At 38.3% G+C, this 26,271-nt stretch overlaps 2 protein-coding genes and 1 long non-coding RNA gene across 11 annotated transcripts in view; 1 reads left to right on the top strand and 2 right to left on the bottom strand.

Annotated features, from left to right (window-relative positions):
- LOC138152121 (uncharacterized) overlaps positions 1–1,583 on the bottom strand; it is an 8,549-nt gene extending 6,966 nt beyond the window's left edge. For both annotated transcript variants that reach the window (XR_011166037.1, XR_011166038.1), the window contains exon 1: positions 1,161–1,583. This is a non-coding gene — a long non-coding RNA (uncharacterized lncRNA). The remainder of the gene's footprint in view (positions 1–1,160) is intronic.
- Positions 1–26,271, top strand: part of DDHD2 (DDHD domain containing 2) — a 147,853-nt gene that overhangs the window by 116,554 nt on the left and 5,028 nt on the right. Inside the window, exons 2-15 of one of the 5 annotated variants that reach the window (XM_069075903.1) lie at positions 1,816–1,882; positions 3,642–3,869; positions 6,706–6,896; positions 7,335–7,424; positions 8,511–8,631; positions 13,867–13,956; positions 15,255–15,390; positions 19,029–19,237; positions 19,837–19,904; positions 20,981–21,103; positions 23,137–23,232; positions 25,073–25,201; positions 25,309–25,464; positions 26,083–26,185. In XM_069075903.1, the coding sequence (XP_068932004.1) occupies positions 3,650–3,869; positions 6,706–6,896; positions 7,335–7,424; positions 8,511–8,631; positions 13,867–13,956; positions 15,255–15,390; positions 19,029–19,237; positions 19,837–19,904; positions 20,981–21,103; positions 23,137–23,232; positions 25,073–25,201; positions 25,309–25,464; positions 26,083–26,185 (1,732 nt within the window). In that variant the 5' untranslated portion in view covers positions 1,816–1,882; positions 3,642–3,649. The other 4 variants (XM_069075904.1, XM_069075902.1, XM_069075905.1 and 1 more) reach the window with 4 other exon arrangements.
- The window catches only part of PLPP5 (phospholipid phosphatase 5), a 29,048-nt gene continuing 12,947 nt past the window's right edge, over positions 10,171–26,271 (bottom strand). The window contains exon 7 of one of the 4 annotated variants that reach the window (XR_011166036.1): positions 10,171–10,274. The gene's annotated coding sequence lies outside the window, so the exon portion shown is untranslated. Of the gene's footprint in view, positions 10,275–20,933; positions 21,068–26,271 lie in introns of those variants that run through there. The other 3 variants (XM_069075911.1, XM_069075910.1, XR_011166035.1) reach the window with 3 other exon arrangements.

Raw genomic sequence — 26,271 nt, 5'->3', positions numbered from 1 at the left:
CATGCCATGCTCTGAGCTGCATCCAATCAGAGCTGCAGCAGTGAGCGCATCATCCTGTTCTTCCCCAGTGATTTGCTTATTGAATAAAGGTACATTTTTTTGTTCACATTTACCTGTTTATTAAAATTGCTGTCAATGTTCATTAAAATAAGCCCTCCCCTGAAAATAAGCCCTCTGGTGTTTTTCTGTCCAAAAAAAATAATAAGACAGTGTCTTATTATCAGGGAAACACGGTACCATGAAAAATTTCACATATATTGGTCCAACATCTTTGACATCCTTGTGATCTTAGGCCAGTAATGAGACCCTGGGTCAAAGGTGAGGGCAATCTAGTCATTTTTCTAAAAATTTCAAATTGATATCTGGGGTGACTGGATTATTCTCAACCCCCAACCAATAGTATTTAGTGTTCCTGTCTTGCCATAACTCCTCTACCATGGACTATATTTTTTTTGTCATCTTTGCCAGTTAGTTAATTTCTTATTAAAATGAGGGGGCAGGGGTGTATGGGCCTAAGGTGGGGACTAAGATGCCCTCCAACCCTAAAATGTTACCATCTATGTCAAAGCAAATACCCAAAGTGAACCTCAGTTCAATAATATGAACCTGATCTAGTAGAACTGTGCAAATAGGAGCTATTTAAATTCAGTATTTTTGAATCAAATTAATGTTTGCATACAGTTGCTTCCATGTTTTCTCCCCCATCAGACTGTGAGCCTCTTAAAAACAGCGCCGGCCTTTTGCCTTTCTTTAAATCCCACTTGGACCAGTGCTTGGCCCACAGTAGGGACGTCAGTATGCTTGGTGATCGGAACCATTGTTTCATTGGCATAGACAATTCCCACTGAGGAAACTCCGGACCCATGCAGTCATGGCTGCTCTAAGAGGCTGGGGGGAAGGCAGAGACTATGTGCCCAAGCAGGATTCACACCCAGGTCTTCCTGACTCCAGGCCTTCGCTGCTTGAACAGTTCAGTTCACAGACGTCCTGCTTGAGATCCAGCATTTCTATCAGGAGAAGGGGCAGACTGGGAGGGCGTGCCATCAAGGGGTGGAGGGGGCTGTCCCAGCTCCTGCGCAGTTATTCCCGTCTCTCCAGGTGCTGAGGCCTACCTACCATCACCCCCCACCACAGAGAGTACGGCTTTTCCTCATACTCACGGAGGGTCAGGGCTTGTAGGGCCATTTTAACTTGTGCCTCATTTTCCTCGTCCGTACAATACCGGCCCCTTTCGCCTGGCTCGGTGAAGGCAGCACTTTGCAGGCAAACCAGCAGAAACGGAAGCTAAGTCCAAACCCGGCATCGGTGTGCTGGAGGCTGGGGGAAGGAGGTTTGGTCAGTCACACCACAGTTGGTAGCCGAGCGGGACCAGAACCCAGAGCTCCTAGTTCTCAGGGTGAATGTAGGTCTGGGATTACACTGAACTCCTCCCTCACCCCAGGGATGAGACCTCACGGTTTGGGGGTGGGGGCTGCTGCTGCTGCTCCCCTTTTGTCCTTCCCACCCTCCTCCTTTTCTTTCTCCTTCCTCTCCTCTCTGCCTATTTCTCCACGTGTCCAGACCCCCCACCCCTCCTCGCCACTTCTCCCGAGAGCTCCACCCTCAAGTCTCGCGACACGTGCCGCGAGCCTCAGTATCCTCCCTCCGCCCCTCTCACTCCCTCCCTACTCTGGCCCTCAGCTGCTGGGGGCAGGGGCGGAGTTGGAGGGAGGAGAGTGGAGTCAGGGTTGCGCCTGGGAGCGGGGGCGGGGGCGAGGGTGGGTCCGGGATCCCGGCGAGCGCGCGGTCTTCCCTCCTCCCCTCTGGTCCCACCCTGCCTCGGGGGGAGGGGCCGCGACGCTGACAGGCCGGGCCGGCCGAGGCTGCAGACTGAGGCCGAGAGGTGAGAGTCCCGGGGAGTCGGGGTGGGCTGCAGCCGGGCTGGGTCGGGGTGAGGTCGGCAGAATGGAAGCGCAATTCCGAGGCGATGACGAGCAGCCTCCTCCCGGATCGGCCTGCGGGGCCTGGGGGCGACCCTGGTGTGGCTCCCGGCCTCCCCCTCCCCCCCCCTTGCCCGTCGCTGTCACCGAAGCTGTTGTGGTCCCTGAAGGGGAGAGGAGGGGAGGGTGGGGGTCCTCGGAGCAGAGCCACAAGGGAGGCCCTGGGCGGTGGGGAATGAAGGTGACTTCGCACCCCCCACCCCGGGCTGCGACCCCTGAGGTCAGGCCCGGCTGAGAACAACCCGAACAGGGGGCTTGTGAGGAGGGCAGGGATCCTCGTGGGGGGCGTCGGGGGGCTCCGTCTCTTCTGTCCCCAGTCTCCCCCTCCCACTTCCCCATCCTCTCCTTGAGGGTCGAGATGAGCGCAGAATGGGGAGGCCCAGGACCCGGCTTCCACTTCCGGGCCCCCATTACTTACTAGCCACGAACCCCTTGGACAAAGTTCCCAGCTCTGAACCTCAGTTTTTCTCAGATGCAAAATGTAGATAATGGTACTTTGCCCTGGCCTGCCCAGCTAGGATAGGGTGAAGATAAAATGTGGTCCTGTGCGTGCCAAGTGCACTTTGCAATTTATAAATATAGCAATTTATAAACGTGAACGATTGTTATGAATGATTCCCTTGAGATGGTGGCCTTGGTTTCTAAAATGGTTGCCTTTTCATAGTGCTTCTACTGTGGAAGCTGGGGAGAGGGGGAAAAGAAGGTGCTGCACCATTAGCTAAGAGACTGATAGTACGCCTTTTCTTTTAGACAATTTACAGTGGCCACAGGCAAGTTTAAATTTTTCGGAATTGATTTACTCACTAGATACATTTGGCCAGTCCAAAATGGTATCTTGACAATGCAGAAAACTCCAACTAAGACGCCAATGGATTAAATGAAAGCATACCTGGGGCAGGCTTAAAACTTGGGTTTAGGGCATGACTTTTGAGGTCCCTTCCAATTCAGATTGATTTGCTTGGAGGAAACTCCCGCTTTTGACACTGGCCTTAAGTGTCTTGATCAGACTTAATGAAATTATGGTGTTAAATATTTTGTTGCAGTCCAGTCTTAACCTTACCTTGCTTAGGATCCTGACCCCACCTGATTTATCTATCTACTTGTCTAACAGATTTTTGTACTTCTACATGGTTTATCCAACTTTTTTTTCAGACTTCAACTTCATATGCCTCCCCCCCATACCTCTTCCCCCATTCCCCAATTTGACCTTCCCTTTTTACCTCTCTTTTGTGTTTTCTTCCATTCTTAGAAAGAATATAAGCTCCTTGAGGGTAGAAACTGTTCTTTTTGCTTGAATTTGTATCTCCAGCACTTACCACATAGTGCTAATAAGTGTTAATAAATAAAAATAAATCAATAAATATATATAGTAAGAGCTTAATAAATGTTTGTTGCTTTGCCTTGCCTTTGAGGAAGAGTGGGGAGTCTAGCCTTAGGCAATTAATTGGCATACTACAAGTATTTTGTTTAAAGTCGGGAAGAAGTAAGGAAATAAATTGGTTTTTAGTTCTTGGGGCCTTGTTAGCTTTTGTACCTATAGTTTGTCCTTTTGCAGAGATAACTCCTCCCTACCATAAAATGGTCATATCTTTCCTATCACCAATTCTAATAGCAAATGTGAAATTATTTCCTTGAGTTTGTTTTCTTTTACTTGTCTTTTAGAGAACACAATGTCAGCTGTGGGACAGCAACAAGAGCCGTTGTCCCAGTCAGATCTTTCCCCATCATCAAATTCATCTAGTTCCTTTGAGATAATAGACATGGATGCTGCCAGTTTGTATGAACCGGTATCTCCTCACTGGTTTTACTGCAAGATAATAGATTCTAAAGAAACATGGATTCCTTTCAACGCTGAAGATTCACAGCAGCTGGAAGAAGCCTATGGTTCTGGTAGGCAGAACATAATGGCTTTTGGTAGATAATAATAATTGATGTTTGTTTGGCACTTTTCAGTTTAGAATCTTATGATCACAGAATCTCAGAGTTGGAAGAGACTTCAGAGATCATTTTAGTCTCAACTTGTACCTGAACTAGAAATTCCCCTTACAACATCTCTGAGGAGTTGTCTTCTAGCCTGTTCTTAAAGACCTCCTTTGATAAGGAATTCTGAACATCTTAAAGTAGTCTATTCTAATCTTGGACAATTCTAATGGTTAGGAAGTTTTTCTTAATATTCAGCCTAAATTTGCCTCGCTGCAACTTCTTATACCTATTTTTGCTAGTTTGCATTAGGCCCAAATGAAATAAATTTCATCCTTTTCCTACACAGTAGAACTTCAAGTACTTTAAAACAGGGGTCACTGCTAACTCGTCTCCACTTTCTCCCACTGATCCTCAAGAGGGGTGGTTTTTACTTTCATTATGCTGGTTATCTTCCTCTCCACATGTTCAGTTCATCCAAGTCTTTCCTAAAGTGTGGTACCCCTAACAGAGCACAGTATTCCAGATGTAATCTGACCAGGTTAGAGCTAAACCAGGACTATTAGTCCTCTTGTTCTGAGCAATATTATTCTGTTATTGCAGCATAAAATTATTAGTTTTTTTGGAGACCATCATGTCATATTGACTTACATTGAGTTTATGTAATAAATAATATTGAAATTCATAGATCGTTTGTACCAGCATTATCTGGCCATGGATCTTTAATTTTCTGTTTTTACAGTTGATTTTTTTAATCTAATTGTGGGACTACATCTACCTCTATCAATTTTTATTGTATTAGATCAAGTCCGTCGTTTCATCCTCAAAAGAACTTTTAAAGTTCTCAGTCATGTAATTATTTGTTAGCTGTGTTTCCCAGTTTTATGCCATCTTGCAAGAGTTGATATCCAAGAACTCCTTCTATAGCTTTACCTAAATCACTAATAAAATATTGGTCAATATCAACAGCGGTTTACAAAGCATTTTCCTCATATCCCATATTAATATCCCAGTTTTATAGGTGAGGAAACAAGCCCAGTGAAGTTAGGCGACTTGCCCACAGTCACCTCTAGTTCACAAGGAACTGAGTTGTATCATGAACTCAGGTCTTCTGATTTCCCAAGTTAAAGTTCTTTTCATCTACTTAAACCATAAATAAAATAGAACTCATAATAAATAATAACATCCTATATTTTTCAAAATAAGTTGAGAATGTGACAACATTTTCCTGTTAGGCAACTACATGGTTCAGTAGATAAGAGTATTTGTACTTGAGACTTGAGATTACAATTTGCCTCAGGCATTTACCAACTTGTGTGACCCTGGGAAAATCACTTAACCTCTCTACTAGTGCTCTTCTGTAAAATAGGGATAATTGCACCAACCTCACTGAGTTGTGAGAATCTGATGAGATCCTCAGATGTGTAAAGTGCTTTGAAAACTTTAAGACATTATATAAATGCTATCTATTATCATATAAAAGCTGCAAACTTGACTTGAGTACCTTCTGGTAAACCTAGCTAACAACAAATTATGGCTATCCAGATTTCTTAGGGAACAAATCCTGGTCAGTGGAAGAATTTGGAAATTAACAAACACTTCTAGGTACTTAAATGGTTTTTATTTTAATTTGTTTTTAATAGAAATCTTTCACAAATGCTTTTTGTGTACTTTTCTGCCTTCCTGAATTGAGTGTGCTGGATTTGTTTTAGCTTTTTATGATGACTAAAGGTCATCATAGAATCCTAGAATTGAAAGAGACTTAGAAGTCGTTATTAGCATTACTTACTGTCCTGAAATGCAAGGTAATCACCCACTCAGGGGCTATTGAAGGATGAAGCTTTAATCATTTTAAAAATGTAATTCTTATTTTTTGTACATTATTGTTTTTGTAGATTTTGTTTCCTCCTTTCTTTTCAGCCATAGCTTTTTGCTGCTGATTTTACTGTACCTATATCTTTTAACAGCCATTTTCCCTCCTCATTTGTTTTTGACTTGGAAATAATATAACCAAGCTTAGAACTGAATGTAAATGAGGATAAATAGACTGTGAGTAAGGACTTGAGGGGCTATGTTAGTAAAGTGTATGAGGTTTAGGTTATAGGTTTTGTGACATTTATTATTGTTGCTAAGAACGTTTATTTCCTTCCTGTTTTTTGGTGTTGCTATGGAAAAGAGGCATGATTCTCTTGTTTAAAACTTTTGTTTGCATTTTTTGAAAATAATACCTTTTAGAATTTTAGCCAGTTTATTTAAAAAAGTATCTTCCCAATTTGTTTTAGTTTATCTTATCTTTAAATATAAGACTTATTTATAAATAAATAGGGGTTTCTTTAGTTATTAGACTGGATTTTCTAGCTTCTGTGTCATTTGAAACAAATCAATTTTGTATTCAAAAGAATAGGGTAAAAATGACCTACAGTATAATGTCCTATTAAATTGGGTAAAGATCATGTACTCACAGCAATCACAAATTTAATTTATATATTCAAGCAAAAAATCAGAAGGGAATGCCTTATGGTTGGTTATTTTAAAATAGATTTCTTGTGTACACTTATCCTATGAAGAGAAAAGGCCATTCCCTGTTCCCTTATGTAGTGTTTGGGTAATAGTTTTTCTGTACCTCCTATAACTCAACTATGGTTACAGGGAAATTTGTAAAGTTCTAGGGACTACTTTACTTAGTATTATCCATAAAAGCTGACAGTACCATGGGTTTGCAATATCACTCAGAATTTAATGTAGAATTACATTGTCTTTTTTTCTGTTGTTAAATGTGTTTCTCTTCTCCTCATTTTCTTATTAGATAAAGATTGTAATGGAAGGGTTGTTCCCACTGATGGGGGACGATATGATGTACATTTGGGAGAGAGGATGCGGTATGCTGTATACTGGGATGAGCTAGCATCAGAAGTGAGACGTTGTACCTGGTTTTACAAAGGAGACAAAGACAATAAATATGTTCCCTATTCAGAGAGCTTCAGTCAACAATTAGAGGTAACTAAGCTGCTTCACACATAGCAACTGTTCTTTAGCTTTTGTCTTCCTTTGCTCCTTTTTAAATATCTGCGTCCTGAGTTGTCTGATTTTGTATCAGCTCCAAAGATCATGGTGTAATACCAGAATCATAGATCCTTAGCATTCCTTTCTTTTTAAATTAAATTCATAAGAAATTTTTATTTTTAAAAGATTTTAGAAAATGTTCTGCATTTTTCTTGTTATATGGTCATTCTTAATGTTTGTTTTCATTAACACTATGGAATCAGTTCTTTACGTCTATTTTCCTCCCTTGTGCCATAGAACTCTGGAATTATGTTATCTTGAAATTAAAGGTGCTTAGTAAATTGTACGTTACTCTAGCAAGATTCTTGTGCCTAAGTTGTTTTGACTTGAAATGCTGTTGGAAGACTCTAATGAAATATCTTTTCTTCTGAGGAAACCTACATGCTTGCTGTAACTTTGGATGAATGGAAAAAGAAACTTGAGTCCCCAAACAGAGAAATCATTATATTACACAATCCAAAGGTAATCAAAGACTTCCTCTAATATGATGAAAATTTGAATTGACTTAGTAAAGAGAATGCAGTTTCTTCCTTTTTTTTTCTCTCTCAGGATTCAGTTTAGTTCATTCTTCAATAATTTTTTTTTATCAAAAATATATATTTTCTTAAGAATTTGATTAAGATTATTTATCTCCACATGTCTTGTGATAAAAGAAATACTTTACAGAGAGACGTGCTGGAGTGAATTAGGAAGCCACTATGTACTACAAAACTGTATGGGTATATATGCCTTTCAAATGTCCAAGCCAATGAGGGTAACATATCTTTTAGATGAATGCAGGAGTATCTAACTATTTTAACTGTATGCCTGTCACTCCTTTAACCAAAATAAGGGAATGAGTTTCTCCTGTTTGACTCATTTCATTAATATGGAGACACATTACTTACTACTGATAGTGAATTAAGTAGAGCATGTATCTATTATGGTATCCACCAAGGCCCAGGTAAGTATCCTTCTTAATTTTTCTAGTACTTTCCCCTGCCTCTGCCTTCAGATCTATATATCATCTGCTTAGGGCCACAATCTCCCTGCCTTTCCTAGATGACAATTAACTAACTTGATAAACTACTGCTACTAATATGGTGAGGGCACAATATTATGGAGATTCTCAGAGCCCTCTCCACTAGTTCCTAGACTATTATGGACATATTAATGGGGTTTTTTTGGAGATAATTGCTTATTCTTTGGTCTATAGCATATAGTCTATATATAAATTAAAATAATAAAATCATATAATACTGATGAAGTTGATGCAAAATTCCTAGTGTCAGCTAGAAGAATATGAAGTTTAATCTAACTTTAAAAAAGCAACAGTTCAAGAATATTATAGAAAATAAATTCTCTATTGAAAACATCCTGACAAGTTTGCTCAGTGCAAAATCTCAGGGTTTTTTTTCTCAAGGTATAATAGCTACCTATCAATTCTTGTTTCCGATTTGGAAGTATACATTTATGACATGTTAAAATTATGGTTTCTTCCTTTGTTAGAGGTCCTTAGAGGGATGACTTCAATATAGACTGTTCATTGCTTTGATATTTTTGTTTAAGCTGATGGTCCATTACCACCCAGTGGCAGGATCTGATGAATGGGGATCTATACCTACTGAACAAGGACGCCCCAGAACTGTGAAGAGAGGAGTTGAGAACATCTCTGTTGATATTCCTTGTGGTAACTTTTGCTAAATATATGTTTTCATATCTCCCAAAACAGTATATATGTATCCATTTTCTTAATCGTGACCTTTTTACGTAAGCTAAGATTTTCTTGGTGTTCAAGTTAAAGTTTTAAAAAATAGCCTTCAGGCATATGGATTTATTCTGATAAAAGATCAGCATTTGCTTTTATTTTTTTTCTGAACTTAAAATACCAGGTAAGATCAGTGTTTCCATATAGTAAGTACAGGAAAAGAGTATATTGCTGTGTATGTAGCTGTGAATCTTTACCACTTATGTATGGCTTCTTTCTCCTTCAATGTATACAAAAAATTTAATATTTATTTTTTTGGAGGGGGAAAGGCAAGGCAGTTGGGGTTAAGTGACTTGCTCAAGGTCACACAGCTAGTAAGTGTCAAGTGTCTGAGGCTAGATTTGAATTCAGGTCCTCCTGACTCCAGGGCTGGTGCTCTATTCACTGTGCCACCTAGCTGAATTCTTTTTGGGCTGGTGACCAGTTGACATTACTTCAATATCCTCCTCTGAAGGTGAACCCTAATCATCTCTATTCCCATAATAACTTTCTGTGGTTGGATTCTTTGTCTGTACCTTTTTTTTTGTCTTAATAGCTTAGTTTTTGTAATCACCTCTAGCCCTGGGGTATGGGAAATAGTGCCTCTTACCTCCATCTTCAATTCTCCCCTCTAGCCTGGAACCAAAGCCAAATCTCCAACCTCCTATAAATGCCCACAACCAGGGGCTTTCTGTCCCACTGCTTCTGCCCTCATCAGACTTGAGCTAGTTCTTTCTCTCCCCCATTGCCCTTTGCAGCACAGCTGGGTCTGGCGTTCCTTGTCAGCAGAGGTTCCCTTGATCTCCCTGGGCCTAGATGCCCAACTCCCCTCACTATCCCAGGGGTTAAAGTTCCAGTGGCTGGGGTTGAAGCAGCCTTTCAAACCAACCCTGGGACTTGCTGGCTTGTTGTTAAAAGGGAACCTAGCCTGGAGGTGTTTACTCTTCACTGGGACCAAACCTCCTCCTGGGATTTTTCTTCCAATCTTCTCAAATTGTCCTTGGAAGACCTGGGTTGTACCTCTATTCTTATTTATCTCCACCCATACTTTGTGTGCCCTAAGGTGCTATTTTAAATCTTTTGTGGGGGAAAATCTTGAGAGCTTAGAATTTTCTGACCTACTCCACCATCTTCTTAATATTTATTTTCAGAGTTATCCATAGCTTGTCTGTGTTTCTTATTGACTTTTCTTTTTTTCTTTTTTTTGAATTAAAAAAATGATTGTGACCTTTTTCTTACTTTTTTATTTTTATAAACCTCTCAATTACTTCCTTTCTCCCAACAATTTGAAAGAAAAACAAAATTTTTGTATCAAATATTCATAATCAAGCAAAAAAAATCAACATATTGGCATGTCTGAAGACACATATTTAATTTTTTACCTTGAGTTCATCACCTTAGTAAGGAGGTAGGATAGAATGTTTTATCACTGACCCTCTGGAACTATGGTTGGTTATTACATTGATTGAGTTCTTAAGACTTTTTTTAGTTGCTTTTCTTTACTGTGTTGTTTTCTTTGAATAAATTGTTCTCTGGGTTTCTCTCACTTCACTCTGTATCAGTTAATACAAGTCTTTTGGTGGTGCCTGCAATAGTAATAGGAAAGTTAGGAAGGGAGGGTACTAGGCAAAGATAATGAGTTCAGTTTTGGACATACTGAATTTCAGGTGTTCTCAGGACATCCAGTTTGAGATACCTGCTAGGAAGTTCGAGAAGCAAGAGTAGAAGTTAAGAGAAAAGTTAAGGGTTGGATAAATAGATCTGAGAATCATCAGCACAGATCTGATGATGTTATCAATTGAATAGTATTTAGAGGAACAAGAGAAGCAGGCCCAGGTCAGCTCTCAGGAATACCCATGATCATTATTTATGACTTGATTTAAATCTGGCAAAGGGGACTAAGGGCGACTAAGGTGGATCTGTCACATAGGTAGGAGAGCCAAGAAAAGAGCAGTGTTACAAAAACCTAGGAAGAAGAGAATATCAAGGAGAGGGGGGTGCTCAACAGTGTCAAGTTGCAGAGGAGGAGAATTTTTAAAAATCCATTAGATTTATCAATTAAGAGATCATTGGTATCTTTGGAGAGAACAATTTGAGTTGAAGGATGGAACCAGAAACCATATTGCAGAGTTAAAAGAGAGGAAAGGAAGTGGCAACAGCTAGCAGGTTTGAAAGGTTAAAGTGAGGGTTTTTGAGAATAGGGGAGATGTGGTCATGTTTGTAGGCAATAGAGAAGTAGCCAGTAGACAAGAGATTAAAGATTAATGAGAAAGAGATGACAGATGGGACAGTCTGCTGGAGAAGATGCAATACAGTGGAATCACTTATACATGTGGAGGGATTTGTCTTGTCAAGGAAAAGGGCCGCCTCTTTATGTGATGCAGCATTGAAGGAAGAGATAATGGCAGAAGGCATAGAAGTGATGTGAAATAAGGAGGAAAGAGAAAGAGGAAGCTCTTGGTGAATGACTTCATTTTTTTTTTTAGTGGGGAAAAAACCAACAACAAACTTTAGTGACTTTTTGACCATAGTCCCAAATTGGTTTCCAGATTGACTAGAACAGTTTACAGCTCTACCAGTCTTGTATTATCATGCTTATTTTCCCACATCCCCTCTAACAGTTGTAATTTTCACCAGTCTAATGGGTATGAGGTAGAAGCTCAAAGTCATTTCTCTAATTACTAGTGATCTGGAGCATTTTCTCATGTGTATTGATAGCTTGCGTATCTTTCTTTGAAAACTGCCTTGTTATATCTTTTGATCATTTATCTGTTTGGGAATGGCTCTTTGTATATATTTGAATCAGTTCTGTATATAACTTGAATATAAAACCTTTAGTAGAGAAACTTACTGTAAAGATTTTTTTTTCAGTTAACTGTTTCCCTTCTAATTGTAATTGTATGTGCAAAAATCTTTTCAATATTAGGTAATAAAAAAATTTCCATTTTCAGTTGTTAGAGGACTTATGGGAAAATGGGCACTTTGATGCACAGTTGGAAAAACTGTGAATTGGGCCAAACCAGTTTGGAACTGTGCCAAAAGTTAAGTCAACACTACATTAAATTGTTCATATCCTTTGATCTGACAGCTCTGTGGTGCAGTGAATAGAGTACTGAGTCTAGAGTCAAGAAGACTCCTCTTCCTGAGATCAGATCTGGCCTCGGACACTGACTAGCAGTGTGACCCTGAACAAGTCACTTAACCCTGTTTGCCTCAGTTTCTCATCTGTCAAATGAGCTGGAGAAGATAATGGTAAACTCATCTAGTATCTTTGCCAGGAAAATCCCAAATGGGGTCACAAAAGAGTTTGACACAACTGAAAAATCCTTTGATTCAGAAATACCAGCATTAGGCCACTGTACCCCAAAGAGATCAGAGACAGAAGGAAAGGATCATATGTATAAAAATATTTATAGCAGTTCTTTGTTGTAACAAAGAACTGGAAGCTAAGGGAGTGCACACTACTTATGGAAAGACTAGACAAATTATGGTATATGAATCTAATGGAATATATTGTGCCATAATGTGTGACAAAAGGGACAATTTCAGAGAAACCTGGGAAGACTTGTATAAATTGATGCAGAGTGAAGTTAGTTGAACCAGGAGAACAATTTAAACAATAGCAACAATACTGTAAAAGCAAACAACTTTGAAAGGCTTAAGAATCCTGATCGATGCAACGACCAGCCATAATTCCAGAAGACTAATGATGAAGCATGTTCCCACCTCTTGGCAGAGAGCTGAGGGACTCAGGTTGCAGAAGGAGAAATACGTTTTTGGATATAACCAAATATGGACATTTGTTTGGTTAACTCTTCATATATATTATAAAGGTTTTGGTTTTCTTTCTTCTTACTTTGGAGAAGAGTAATAGGGGGAGGGCGGGGGGAGTAAGGATTGGTTTACCAAAAAGCAAAAAGAAAAGAAAGAAGGTGGGGGCGGGCACAGAACAGAAGGCAGGCCAGAAGGAATCACAGACAAACTTGACAGCTTTAAATATAAGTCATGGAAATTTTTGTATACTTAAAAAGAAAATCAAATTGTACATAACAGAGATGCACAGTTTTATGTAAAAAATGTCCATGTATCTTCTGAGTTCATCTCTATTGTTGTTTGGCCACAGACTCTTCCTCTATTCATACTTGCAGTAGTTACTTCTTTTTCTTGCTTCTAGTTTGTGTATGATGTGACTGCTAATATCTAAATCATTTATCTACTTGGAATATATCTTGACACACACAAACAGATGTACATATATATATATATGCTATTCTAAACCCAGTTTTTGCTAGACTGCTTTTCTCATTTTCCTAGCTTTTTTTGGTCAGATAGTGAGTCCTTGCTGCCCTAGTTGGAATCTCTGGGTTTATTGAACACAATGCTTCTGTCATCTGCTTTTATTTACTAAGAATGTTTCTTCTTTACTATATTTTTCTGTAAGACCTAATTAGTCATACATAATAGTAATATCTTACATTTATATGGTGCTTTTTAAGGTTTACAAAATTCTTTCTTTCTAGTCGTCCTCATTTTATTTGAGAGACACAGAGAAGGTAAGTGATTTACCCAATGTCATAGTTCTTGTAAGCATCACAGCCAGGATTTGATACTGGGTCACTTGATTTCCAAGTTCACCTCTTTCTGTAACTACAGAATTAACATTGAAACCAGTTAACATCCTTATTTCCAGGGAGTGATTTTCATACTACATGTTTGGTGTGTTCCTGATGATACTTAATCTGGATGGTTATTAACTATGTAAAAGCAGTTTTTAGAATGACCTTCATGAATGTCCATGGCCTGTTTCTTATTTTACAACATATTTAAACTGGGCATTAAGTCTTTTTCTTCTTGCTTTAGAATTGGCATAACTATATCATAAAGTTATTGCCTTTTGGATAAAGTCCTGGTACTGGATTTGTACTGAAATTGCTGAGAATTTAGATGCTGATCTGGTGGATAAATTTATCATAAAAGATTTTCATAGACTTCTTCCAAGAACAGTTAATTAGAAACAAAGTCAAATAATTCTTTTGTCCTAAGTTCTAAGACAGAGCTTTGTTTTAGCTTAATTCCATATAATATTTATTATTTGTTATCTTGCCCACTTAAATGAGAATATTACCAGTTTTCATGTTCAGTTAGTCATGTAGACTGGTCTTTTGATTTAATTTCTAGGAGAACCCTTACAAATAGATCATCTGGTTTTTGTGGTTCATGGAATTGGACCAGCTTGTGACCTTCGATTCAGAAGCATTGTGCAGTGTGGTAAGTTTGCAAAATATGCATATGATTGGATTTCCTAAACAGTGTTCAGAAGGTATGCCTGCAGGCTATGGTAATAACCTTGGTGGTATAATCAGATTTGGAAGAGTTAAAGAAGACTACTAAACAAACAGCCAAGCTTCTTAACTTAAAAATAAAATGCTATTGAATCTCTAAGGATAACATATGGATAATAGATAATCTCTTAATTAGTATACATGATGTGTGGTCAAGTCCTAAATACTTACAGAGATGCGGTTTCTCTGTTCAAAACACCATAAATGTGAAGAGGATGGTAAGGGTTGCTAATGGTCAAAGTGAAAAAAGAAAAGCCATAATGAAACTCTTTGTAGGGTTAGATTTACCTAACAAACTTTGTTTTTTAAAAGTAATTTTTTCTTTTTGAAAGGAAGTAAAAATATAAAAAAAAAATAAGTAAAAAATTAGGCAGTCAACATTCAAACCAACCATCTTAAGCAGTGTAACCATGAGCTAGAATTATTTTATGGAAGATAGATTTTATGTGACAAGTATTCTCCAACAATTATGTATTATTTTTCACTTAAAATGTTTTTAAAGAAAATTTTTGATAGCTTAAATTTTTATATCACCTACATTTCCTATTGTATCCCTCTCAAAGAATTATCCCTTTGTAATAAAGGATTAAAAAAAAGGAGAAAGAAAGGAAAAAAAGAGTTTTGTAAAACTAACCAACATAGCCAAAAAGTCTGACATTAATATGTAGTATTCCACAGCCATACTCCCCAACATCTGCAAGGAAACCAGGGTTGAGGGGTGGGGAGTAGTATTTTTTCATACCTGGCCTTTTTTTTGTGTGTGTGTGTGAGGCAAGCTTGATCATTATAACTTTGAAACATCTGATGGTTTTATTGTTGCTGTTTTTTCCTTTTAAGTTGTAGTATTGTGTATATTTGTTTTCCTGATTCTGCTTACTCAGAATGCTAAGTGTGATTGTAAGTAAATAGAAAATGTTAAAGAATTTGATGGTATGGCCTACTGGTATCTAGCCATGAGCTTTTTGTGAGAAGCTTCCTATGACAGAACAGAAATAAGTTTGAAACCAACATTTTTAATGAAAAGATTTGTAGGTTATGATGATTATTTAAATTGATAAATTCTTCTTCATCCTTAACTTTCTCTTTCTCCCTCCCCACCACCCTTCCCTGCTAAGGGAAGTTAGTTAGCTGTTTTAAAGATAAGATGTCATAAAGTTAAGAAGTGTTAAAAGAAGATATAGTTAGATAAATTATTGATTCACAATGAAATTTTTTTCCTCCCAGTTAATGATTTTCGTGGCGTTTCCTTGAACCTGCTACAGACGCACTTTAAGAAAGCTCAAGAACAGCAACAGATTGGCCGGGTAGAGTTTCTTCCTGTCAACTGGCATAGCCCTTTGCATTCTACTGGTGTGGATGTGTGAGTAAAATCTTAAACCTTTGAGATAGTTAACTCTGATTATATACTTATGGAAGCTCTGCAATAGGGTTTCCTTCTGTACACTGAAGTATCTAGGGATATTTCTGGCATCAGTAGAAGTCCATTGTGGGTCTCTTAGACTACTAAGTAATATAGACTCCTGTGTTCCTTTTTTTTAAAAGAATTATTTATTTTTAGTTCACTTCCATAAGATTTTGAATTATAAATTTTCCCCCTCTTCCTCACCCCCAAGATGGCATGCAATCTGATATAGGCTCTACATATACATTCATATTAAACATATTTTCACATTAGTCATGTTGTAAAGAAGAATTAGATTCAATGAGAGGAACCGTGAAAAAGAACAAACAAAACAAAAAAAAGGAAATAATATGCTTCAATTTGGATTCAGACTCCATAGTTCTTTTTCTGGATATGGATAGCATTTTCCATCCTGAGTCTTTTGAAGTTGTCTTAGATCCTTGAATTGCTGAGAAGAGCTAAGTCTTTCAAAGTTAGTTATCACACAGTGTTGCTATTACTGTGTATAATGTTCTCTTGGTTCTGCTTACTTTAGTCAGAATCAGTTCATAAAAACCTTTCCAGGTTTTTCTGAAGTCTGCCTGCTCATCATTTCTTATAGCACAATAGTATTCCATTACATTCATATACTACAACTTGTTTAGCCATTCCCCAGTTGATGGGTATCCTCTCAATTTCCAGTTCTTGGCCACCACAAAAAGAGCTACTAAGAATATTTTTGTACATGTGTGTCCTTTTTCCATTTTTATGAACTTTTTGGGATATAGACCTAAAAGTGGTATTGCTGGGTCAAAGGGTATGCACATTTTTGTAGTCCTTTGGGCATAGTTCCAAATTGCTCTCCGGAATGGTTATCAGTTCACAACTCCACCAACGATGTATTAGTGTACCAATTTTTCCACATCTCCAGCATTTATAATTTTCCTTTTTGTCATGTTAGCTAGTCTGACAGGTGAGATGTAGTACTTAAGAGTTGTTTTGATTTGCATTTCTCTAATCAGTAGAGATTTAGAGCATTTTTTCATATGATTATAGATATCTTTAATTTCTTCCTGTTTGTATCCTTTGACCATTTATCAATTGGGAAACGACATAAATTCTTATAAATTTGACTCAGTTCTCCAAATATTTTAAAAATGCAGGCTTTATTAGAGACACTGGTTGTAAAAATTCTTTCCCTCTCCCTCCTAATCTTGGTTGCATTTATTTTGTGCAAAAACTTTTCAATTTAATGTAATCAGAATCATCCTTTTTGCATTTTGTGATGCTCTCTATCTCTTGTTTGGTCCTAAATTCTTCCCTTCTCCATAAATCTGACAGGTAAATTATTCCTTGCCCTCCCAGATTGCTTATAATATCAGCCTTTATATCTAAATCATGAACCCATTTTGACTTTATTTTGTTATATGGTCTAAGATATTAGTCTGTGCCCAGTTTTTGCCATAGTATTTTCCAGTTTTCCCAGCAGTTTTTGTCAAATAGTGAGTTCTTATCCCAAAAATTAGAGTCTTTGGGTTTATCAAATAGTAGATTACCATAGTCATTGACCACTGTGTTTTGTGTACCTAACCTATTCCACTGATCTATTACTCTCATTCCTTAGCCAGTACCAAATAGTTTTAATGACTGCTGCTTTATAATAATACAGTTTAAAATCTAGTATGGCTAGGCCATCTTCCCAGCATTTCTTTTCATTAATTCCCTGGATATTTTGAACCTTTTGTTCTCCCAGAGGAATTTTGTTATTTTTTCTAGCTTTATAAAATAATTTTTTGGTAGTTTGAGTGGTATGGCACTAGGTATATTACCTTGTATTTCTTTTCATTAATTCCCTTGATATTCTAGACCTTTTGTTTTTCTAGATAAATTTTGTTATTGTTTTTCTAGCTCTATAAAATATATATATTTTTTTTGCCTTTTGGAGGGCAATTGGGGTTAAGTAACTTGCCCAAGGTTACATAGTTGTGTGCTAGTTGTGTGTGTGTGTGTGTGTGTGTGTGTTAAATGTCTGAGGCCAGAACCGAACTCAGGTCCTCCTAACTCCAGGGCCGGCGCTTTACTCACTGTGCCACCTAGCCGTCTGTATAAAATAATTTTTTGATAGTTTGATTGGTGTGGCACTGAATAAATAATTTAGGTAGAATTGTCATTTTTGTTATATTAGCTCGACCTACCCATGAGCAACTGATATTTTTCCAGTTATTTAGATCAGACGTTATTTGTGTGAAAAGTGTTTTGTAATTGTGTTCATATAGTCCCTGGGTTTGTCTTGGCAGATAGACCCTGTGTTGCTTTCTTTAGGGTAAAATGATTAAATCTGAATCACCCTCCAGATTGAACAAAATTCTTATTTGATGAAAAGAATATTGTACTATTTTGGCACATTTTTGATTGTATCATCACTATACATCCCTGCAGCTACATTGGCTCCTCAGCAACATTGCTAAACAAGGCTTCTCTCCCATAGCACATATACTCTTGTTTTTTCATTTTCTTTTATTTCCATACATCTTAGTAATATATGTTCAACTTTTAAAGAAGGTAAGACATTCCCAATCTTGAAAGAAGTAACACCAGAGCTGACATTGTCAATCTGACAGCCAAGGCTTTTGCCCATTGGTAAGACATGATACCAAAGACGTTGGGTAGGGTAAGGATATCTGTTATGAGCAATGGGAAGAAGAAAGTCCTTTACGGGAGTAGCAGTGAATGCACCAGACCACTAAGAGGTGATTTTTTGCTCCAAAAAAATGTGAAGAGAAGAAATCAATTGCTTTTTCACCCTTATTGCAGCTGAAAATTAGCCTTCCCAATCCTGTGTTTTTCAGTTCTTCATACCTGTTATTATTATTTTTTTTTCCTTTTTGGAGGAGGAAAGGTAGGGCAGTTGGTTAAGTGGCTTGCCCAAGGTCACATGGCTAATTTTTGTGTTAAGTGTCTGAGGCCAGATTTGAACTCAGGTCCTCTTGACTCCAGGGCTGGCGCTCTATTCACTGTGCTATCTAGCTGCCCCCATACCTGTTATTTTTGTACCTGCTAATTACTGTCATGATGCTTTTTCTGGATAGATAACTCATATTATTTCTAAGTGAGCTGGAGTCAGGTGCTCCTTTGCTTCAATGTTGATCATTCTCTAAAATGGACTTTTCTTAAATGGGAAACAGACAGGCTGATGTCTGGTTCTCTGCTACTACCTGGCTCTTCCCTTCCCATGAGTAGCCTTCTTTTTACTCTTGGCTCCTCTCGGCCACTCCTTGCTTTCAGAGCACAGCTCCTAGAGGGTATGTCCCATCCCAGTTAGCCCTGGCCTTTCCTTTTGTTGGCTGACAGAACTTTGAAACCCTTCTCAAGGAAGATACTACCTTTTTCTTTCCTCTTCCCTATCTACCTACCTACCTTCCTTATCTACCAAAAAATCGATGGATACCAAAACTTAATAGATAAATGACTTTCTGACACATGGGAAATGACATGCCTTTAGACAAACTCTTTTCATCTTCAGGTACTCAAAACGAATTTGTTTCTGGAAGATAACATGGAATTGCCTGTAGCACTTTTATTTGGGTCTCCAGGTAAAATCTCTCTCTTGTTTTCAGAGATCTGAGGAGAATTACTCTGCCCAGCATCAACCGCCTTCGGCACTTCACCAATGACACAATCCTGGATGTCTTCTTTTACAATAGCCCCACCTACTGTCAGACTATTGTGGACACAGTGGCTTCTGAAATGAACCGAATATACAAACTCTTTCTGCAGAGGAACCCTGATTTCAAAGGGGGTGTATCCATAGCTGGTCATAGTTTAGGTAATAATAACAATAAAGGCTCATATTTATATGTTCACAAGGTTTCTCATATGCATTTTTCTCATTTTATCCTCATAACTCTGTGAGATTTACAGATGAGAAAAATTAGTTCATAAACATTTATCAAGTGCCTGCTGTGTGCCAAATGCCGTGCTAACTGCTGGGGGTACAAAGAAAAGAAAAGACAGTCCCTACCCTTGGAGCTCACATTGTAATGGGGGAGACAGCAATAGCCACAACTGTGGGCAGACAAGCTACAGATGGTAGGGATTGGAAACTGAGGCTTAAAATGGATAAATGACAAGCCAGAGTCACAGAGATAGTAAGACCACAGACTGAAACCTAGGGCTTTGATCCCAAACCTAATACCATTTTTCACACCACTGTGTTGCCTCCCAGACCTTTGGGTCCATATCAGGTTCTGTAGTGTACAGAAGGCCTTTGTGAAGTATTTGGAATTAGTGTTGGAATAGAGAGGAAAGGATTTTTCTGATTTATTTACAGCAGACCATTATCTTGTTTTTGTCTTTTGGGGAAAAATAACAAACCAGGAAGTGTTACTATTATTGGATTTTTCCTGCTTTCTTCCATTTTTACAGGATCACTTATATTGTTTGATCTCCTAACAAATCAGAAAGATCCTTTGGAGGATAATGACAGTGAAAAGGTAAATTTTTTTTTAGTGGTTTAATTAGTAATAAACTTTGGCATTTAGAATCTGGTTTTTGAATTACAGTCAGTCTGATTGAGCTTAAGTGCATTTCAATTTCAGTAAACATAAATAGAGGATTTGCTGCATTTAGTATACTTTGGTGGCAGAGGTGTACAATGTGTAGCAAAATTATTAAGTAACTAAACATGGGCTTTGGTTGATATGATGGCAAATGTATGGGTCTAACCAGTTGTAAGATTGTAGGGTTGTATAAGGGAATTTAGATGTCATCTAGTATCCATTCCCCATAATTTACATATGAGAAAATCGAATATTGTATAAATGCACTGATTATAAATTAGTTTATATTTTAATGCACTAGGAGAGCTTCCTGTTTTAAAAAAAGATACTGCTACAAGTTCTTTTGTAAAGTAAATTGCTACTATTGTTCCTGCCATCCATCTGGTACCTTAACATAGATTGCTATGTTGTATTAGTTATTTTTAATGTTTCCCCAAACTAAACCATAAACCCTATGAAAACACAGTAGTTAGTGTGTCTGCTTTTTTGTTTTCCCAGCACCTAGTGCATTGTAGGTGCTTAATACCTGTATGTGGATAATGATAAATTATTTTAAAAATAGAATAATTACATTGCAATTTGTGTTTTATTAAATCTAGGTTTTCATATATGTTTTGTTCATATTAAGGTACCAGAATCTGACAGGCTTCTTTATGATATTAATAAAATTATATTAACAAATGATATTTCACTACTAAAATGATTTTAGTAACAATATAAATATCAGTAAATGAGAACTTTGTCATTTAATTTTATAAGATGTGATGTCTTCATATTTAAAAATAATTTCCTACATTTCGTTTTTAATACAACAGACATTTGTCAATAAAGACAGAAACAATATTCCCTTCCTTCTCCCCCCGCCCCACCTTAATAGACTATATTCCCTGAAATGTTGATTTACTAGTTAACAGAGAATATTTTCTTTATTTTTCATAGTATAGAAGTAACTAATATTTGACTACAATTTTACTGTCTCTCACCTGTTGACTTCATTCTGTAATTTCCAGGTTACTCCAAGGGTTGTCTTGGATCAGGGAGATATACTGGACCTAGAAGAAGCTTTGAAGAAACTTCAGCTCTCTGAATTCTGTAATCTTTTTAAGAAGGAGAAAATAGATAAAGCAGCTTTGGTAAACTCTACTAATAAAGTAGTTGTTTTTCTCTTGTATTGTATTACCTCAATATTTTTGTTACTTGTCAGCATCTTTGAGTAATCCTTATTGAATATCTGCAGTATGTTTGGCTGAGTACAGAATATAGTACTTGCCCTTAGGAATTTTGTCATATTGTCTTTGTTATCTTTCAGGGTTTGCTGAGTGCTTACAATTGTATAGTGCTATCTAGAATGTGTATATATATATATATATATATATATATGCATATAACTGATATTTTTATGTGCTTAACTATATAGTTTAATATTTTTATGATCCCTATTCCATGGAATTTTAAAGTTTAAAGCAGTTAACATATATGTAGGCATAAAAGGACATGTCCAACTTTATTGTTGTAAAGAAATATTATGACAGCAAGAATCAATCTAGTAAGTGAAATATCATTTTTACTATGGCAGGTTCAGTAATTGACTCTTGAATAACAAAAGGTTTTTAGTATTCTGATTTTTTTTTTTAAAGCAATCAGGGTTAAGTAATTTGCTCAAGGTTACACGGCCAGTTATTTTTTTGTGTGTGGGTGCTGAGTATCTGAGGCTGGAACCGATCCCAGGTCTCCCGATGCTAGGGCTAGCACTCTTACTGCGCCATCTGGCCGCCCCTAAGTAATTGGGGTTAAGTAACTTGTTCAAGGTTACACGGCCAGTTATTAGAAGTATCTGAGGCCGGAACCGATCCCAGGTCTCCCGACGCTGGGGCCGGCGCTCTTACTCACTGCGCCACCTGGCCGCCCCAGTATCCTGATATTTTTTTATGTGAACTGATGTGCTTAACTATTTCAAAAGATCCACAATTTCATCATTTTAGATATTCTTCTCCAGCATAGATTGCATTCCCTTAGTGATTTGGGGAAAGAGTCTTAATGAGATGCTGTGGTCCAAAAAAAGTTATCATCTAGTGGCCAGCCTTCTGCTGACAAGTGTTTTCAATTAGGTTAGTTCTTGGAAGACAGATATGCAGTCTATGAATAGGCCCCTCGCTTCAATCTTAACTTTTTAGGATTTGGCAGAGTTTGTACAGTGCTGGCATAATCTCAGAAATCAGAGTTATTTCTCTATACTTATGGAGGCTCAGAAGAGAGCGCGAGTGTAAATTATACATATGTACATCTGTGAGTTTTTCTTCCTAACATTTTTATTCTTTTTCACTTTAAGCAGAGATGCTATTTGCTAAAATGATAAATGTGAAGTCATATCCTTTTTTAGCATTTAATTCTGATAATAATACTTTGTTAAAGCCAAATTTATATGCTATATTCTGGATATTATTTTGCTGTCTGTTTCTATGGATAGTAATTGGGCAAGAATATGACAGTCTAACCTTTACTTACAGAATGAGGGTGTAAGTCAGAATATATTTTCTCTACTTTGTAGCAACATTGAGTGTCCACCTTCTGCTGCCTCCACAAGAATAAGTTGTTTCTTCTACAGTAAAGTAGTGGTATTTCTATCATTATAACATTGACATCTTAGAATTTTGAAGTCCTTTTAATATTTTTTTGTATCCTCTTTTTTTTTTTTTTTAAAGCAATCGGGGTTAAGTAACTTGCTCAAGGTTACACGGCCAGTTATTTCTGGGTGTGGTGCTGAGTATCTGAGCCCAGATTTGATCCAGGTCATCCCGACACTGGAGCTGGTGCTCTTACTTGCTGAACCACCTGGCCGCCCCTAAGCAATTGGGGTTAAGTAACTTGCTCAAGGTTACACGGCCAGGTGTTTCTGGGTGGGTGCTAAGCGTCTGAGCCCGGGATTCGATCTCCAGGTCTTCTCAACACTGGAGCCAGTGCTCTCACTCGCTGTGCTACCTGGCCGCCCCTTTTTGTATCCTTTTAAATGAAACTGTGATATTGGGGAAACAGAGCAATGCAAAAATGTAAAATAGAAGCAAAAATCCTAAGCCACGTAGGAGGCTTGGGTCTGTTATCTTCAGGAGACCCAATATTTGTCTTGTCATATTTACCTAGAAGTAAGGATTTGATTCTCTGTGCCTAGGCTTTGTGTACAGACAGAGATCTTCAGGAAATGGGAATTCCATTGGGACCAAGAAAGAAGATACTAAACTATTTTAAGAATGGGGAAAACACACAGGTAACAAACTCATGTGGGGCTAAAATTCTTTCTCTTGTTTGGTGATGTATCTCTATCAGGTTGTCAGATCTTTCTGCCTGGCAGAGTATTTTCTCAGGCTGGGTGGGCAGGGATGTGACATTTTGGTTTTTGACTCTATATAGTCTTTTGTACCTCATCCACATCTGCTAAACCTGTCAAAGTTCCCAGAATTCTAACCTTTTTGTCCCCCAAAAAAGGATTCTATGGTCTGATTGTGCTTCCTCTGCTTGCTCATCTTGCTAGCCAATTACTTGACTTTTGAGCTCTTTGCCACAGTAGAACTCTGCTTCCAGAATGGAGAGAGCTGTGTCCCAAATCCCTGGGGTTTTTGTAAATGTTGTCAGAGGTCTGAAGAGAGTGACCCTCTCTACAGCCACCACAAGCTCTGGCACACTGGCGTTTCTCACCCCAGGACCACCACCCAAGACTGTGATTCAGATCCAAGCAAGTCAAAGCAAGAGCAGTTACCCTTTGAATGGTCACTTGGTCCCTGTAGGATCTGCAGGCCAGGAGCTCCAGAGGCGGCCATGTGGCAGCAGCTGCAGCCACAGTACCTCTGCCTCCTCTTGCCCGGGGGCAGGGGCAGGACAGTGCTCTTCTGTCACCTGGTTCCAACAGAATACCCCACTGACCTTTTACTTTCTCTGGTGTTTATGGGTTGAAAAGTCTGGAAACCACCATAGCTGCTGGTGATTCACTCTCCTGAAGTCTGCTCTGGCCTGTCTGTGCTGCTGGTGGGGGCATCCTGGGTCTGGGCCCGCATGGTTCATGAGGGAACACGCTTGGCTCTCAGCACGTTGTGATAGACCTTTCCTATTGGCCTGCCAGACTGTCTTTAGGAGGAGATTTGTTTCTTTCTGTCACTGTGGATTCTGTAGCTCTAAAATTTGTTTAGAGTCATATTTTGCAGGTTTTGGAGGTAGTTAGAGGAGGAGCTCAGCCAAGTTCTTGCTTTTACTCTGCCATCTTGGCTCGGCTCCCCCCCAGAATTCTAACCTTCCCTGACCTTTTCCCAGTCTTAGATTTCTTCAGCTGTTGAATATTTCTAATCCTTCAGAAATTGGTTTGATTCAGTTTTTCACTTTTTTATTTGGCTTTATTTTCTTGTTTCATTTCTCACGCCAATGAAACACATTATAAACTCTGATCTAGCAGTTAAAGCAGTTCAGAGAATTTCCTAGTAAGTACACATTTCCCACCCATTTTTCCTTTATCTGTTTTTCTCCTTTATCAGTTTTCTATTCCATTTCTTTATCTGTTTTTTTTTTTTTTGCCTTTTGGAGGGCAGTTAGCTTTAAGTAATTTGCCCAAGGTTACACGGCTAGTTTGTGTGTGTGTGTGTGTGTGTGTGTGTGTGTGTGTGTGTGTGTGTTATGTGTCTGAGGCTGGAACCGAACTCAGGTCCTCCCGACTCAGGGGCCAGTACTTTACTCAGTGTGTCACCTAGCTGCCCCTATCTATTTTTCTTTATCTGTTTTTCTTAGCTTAGAAAAACAGATAAAGAAAAATAGATAGGGGCAGCTAGGTGGCACACTGAGTAAAGTGCTAATATTTTACCAACTCTTGCCCAGGTGGCTGTTCCAATTTGCACAATACTTTGTAGTGTATTTAGAGATATTATTACTGTCAGGCAGCTGTTGGCCCATCTTTTTTCCAAAGTTTCTTTTCTCTCTTTTGGCTTTACTGGCCACCATTTCAACAGTAGTTTCTTTCTTGCTCCATTGTCTTTTAAAAGTCAAAAGTAAGTTGTTTAAACTTTGGCTGATTCTCTTGCAAGGACCTCTAAAGAATTTTAGTTTTTTTGTTTTAAATTTCTCAGGGTATTAACAAGCAGAATCAACAGTCGGCTTTGGGAGGGAATTTACCTGTACTTTCAGAAAAATTCAAGAATTGTAATAGCACTGATGGTGCTGGAAATAATGAGTATTTGGATATTAGCATTGGACAGGTAACAACAGACTTCTTTTGGAGGGGGGCATTTTGAACAATGGGTATTCTAGAAACAAAAGACATAATTTGTGAATGGTGTTTTCCCTCCTCTTCTCACTTCCCCAGGCTTCTGTGAAATACCCTAGGCTAATTTATAAACCAGACATCTTTTTTGCCTTTGGATCTCCTATTGGAATGTTCCTTACTGTCCGAGGACTGAAAAGAATTGATCCCAATTACAAACTTCCAACATGCAAAGGTTTCTTCAATATTTATCACCCTGTAAGTACTATGTGGTTTTGGCTTTATCTCAGTCAGTCACCATTCATTTTATAGGCACCTGCTATGTGTCAGGTACTTGGGGATACAGAGACTAAAATCTCTCTGCCCTCAAGGAGCTTACATTCAATTGGAGGAGTCAACATGTATTTAAATATTTGCAGAGTAAAATCCATGGTAATTTGGAGTGAGGGGAGATAAAGGAAAGCAGGTATCATTTATATTAAGGTGTTACTTCAACTGAGTTTTGAAGGAAACAAGGGATTTTAAGAGAGGGAGGAGAAGAGAACATGCATTCCAAATAAGGAGACAGGAGATAGATTGTCATGTTGGGTGGAACCGCAAGAAGGCCAATTTGTCTAAACAATGGAATATGTGAATAGGGTGTAAATATATAATAAGTTTGAAATGGTAAGTACTCTTTAGTAGTAGAGGCAACTAGAAAACTGTGTTAGCCTGTTTAGTTGGTTTGCTTCTTTTCTACATTATTCTACTGAAATTACTGGCCTGGAAAAGACTCACTTTCTCTTTTTTTTACCTTTCTGTAGTGAGCTCGTGACTGCTTGTCTCTTCTTGTCTTTCTCTGACAGAAGTAAGTCTAGCTATTGCTTTTCTATGCAGTTTGACCCTGTGGCATATAGGATTGAGCCAATGGTGGTTCCCGGAGTAGAATTTGAGCCTATGCTGATCCCACATCATAAAGGCAGGAAAAGGATGCATTTAGGTAAGGCTGAATTAAGAATCAGGCAGGTCTAGAACTGGTGGTTTAGATTATGACAATGGACATAACTTCGGGCCTGTTCTCTTTAG

The sequence above is a fragment of the Petaurus breviceps genome, unplaced genomic scaffold (assembly GCF_028583685.1).
Source record: "Petaurus breviceps papuanus isolate PSGF00001 unplaced genomic scaffold, PetGlider_PUasm1.0 90919, whole genome shotgun sequence".
NCBI lineage: Eukaryota > Metazoa > Chordata > Mammalia > Diprotodontia > Petauridae > Petaurus > Petaurus breviceps.
This window is presented reverse-complemented; position numbering and strand designations above follow the sequence as displayed.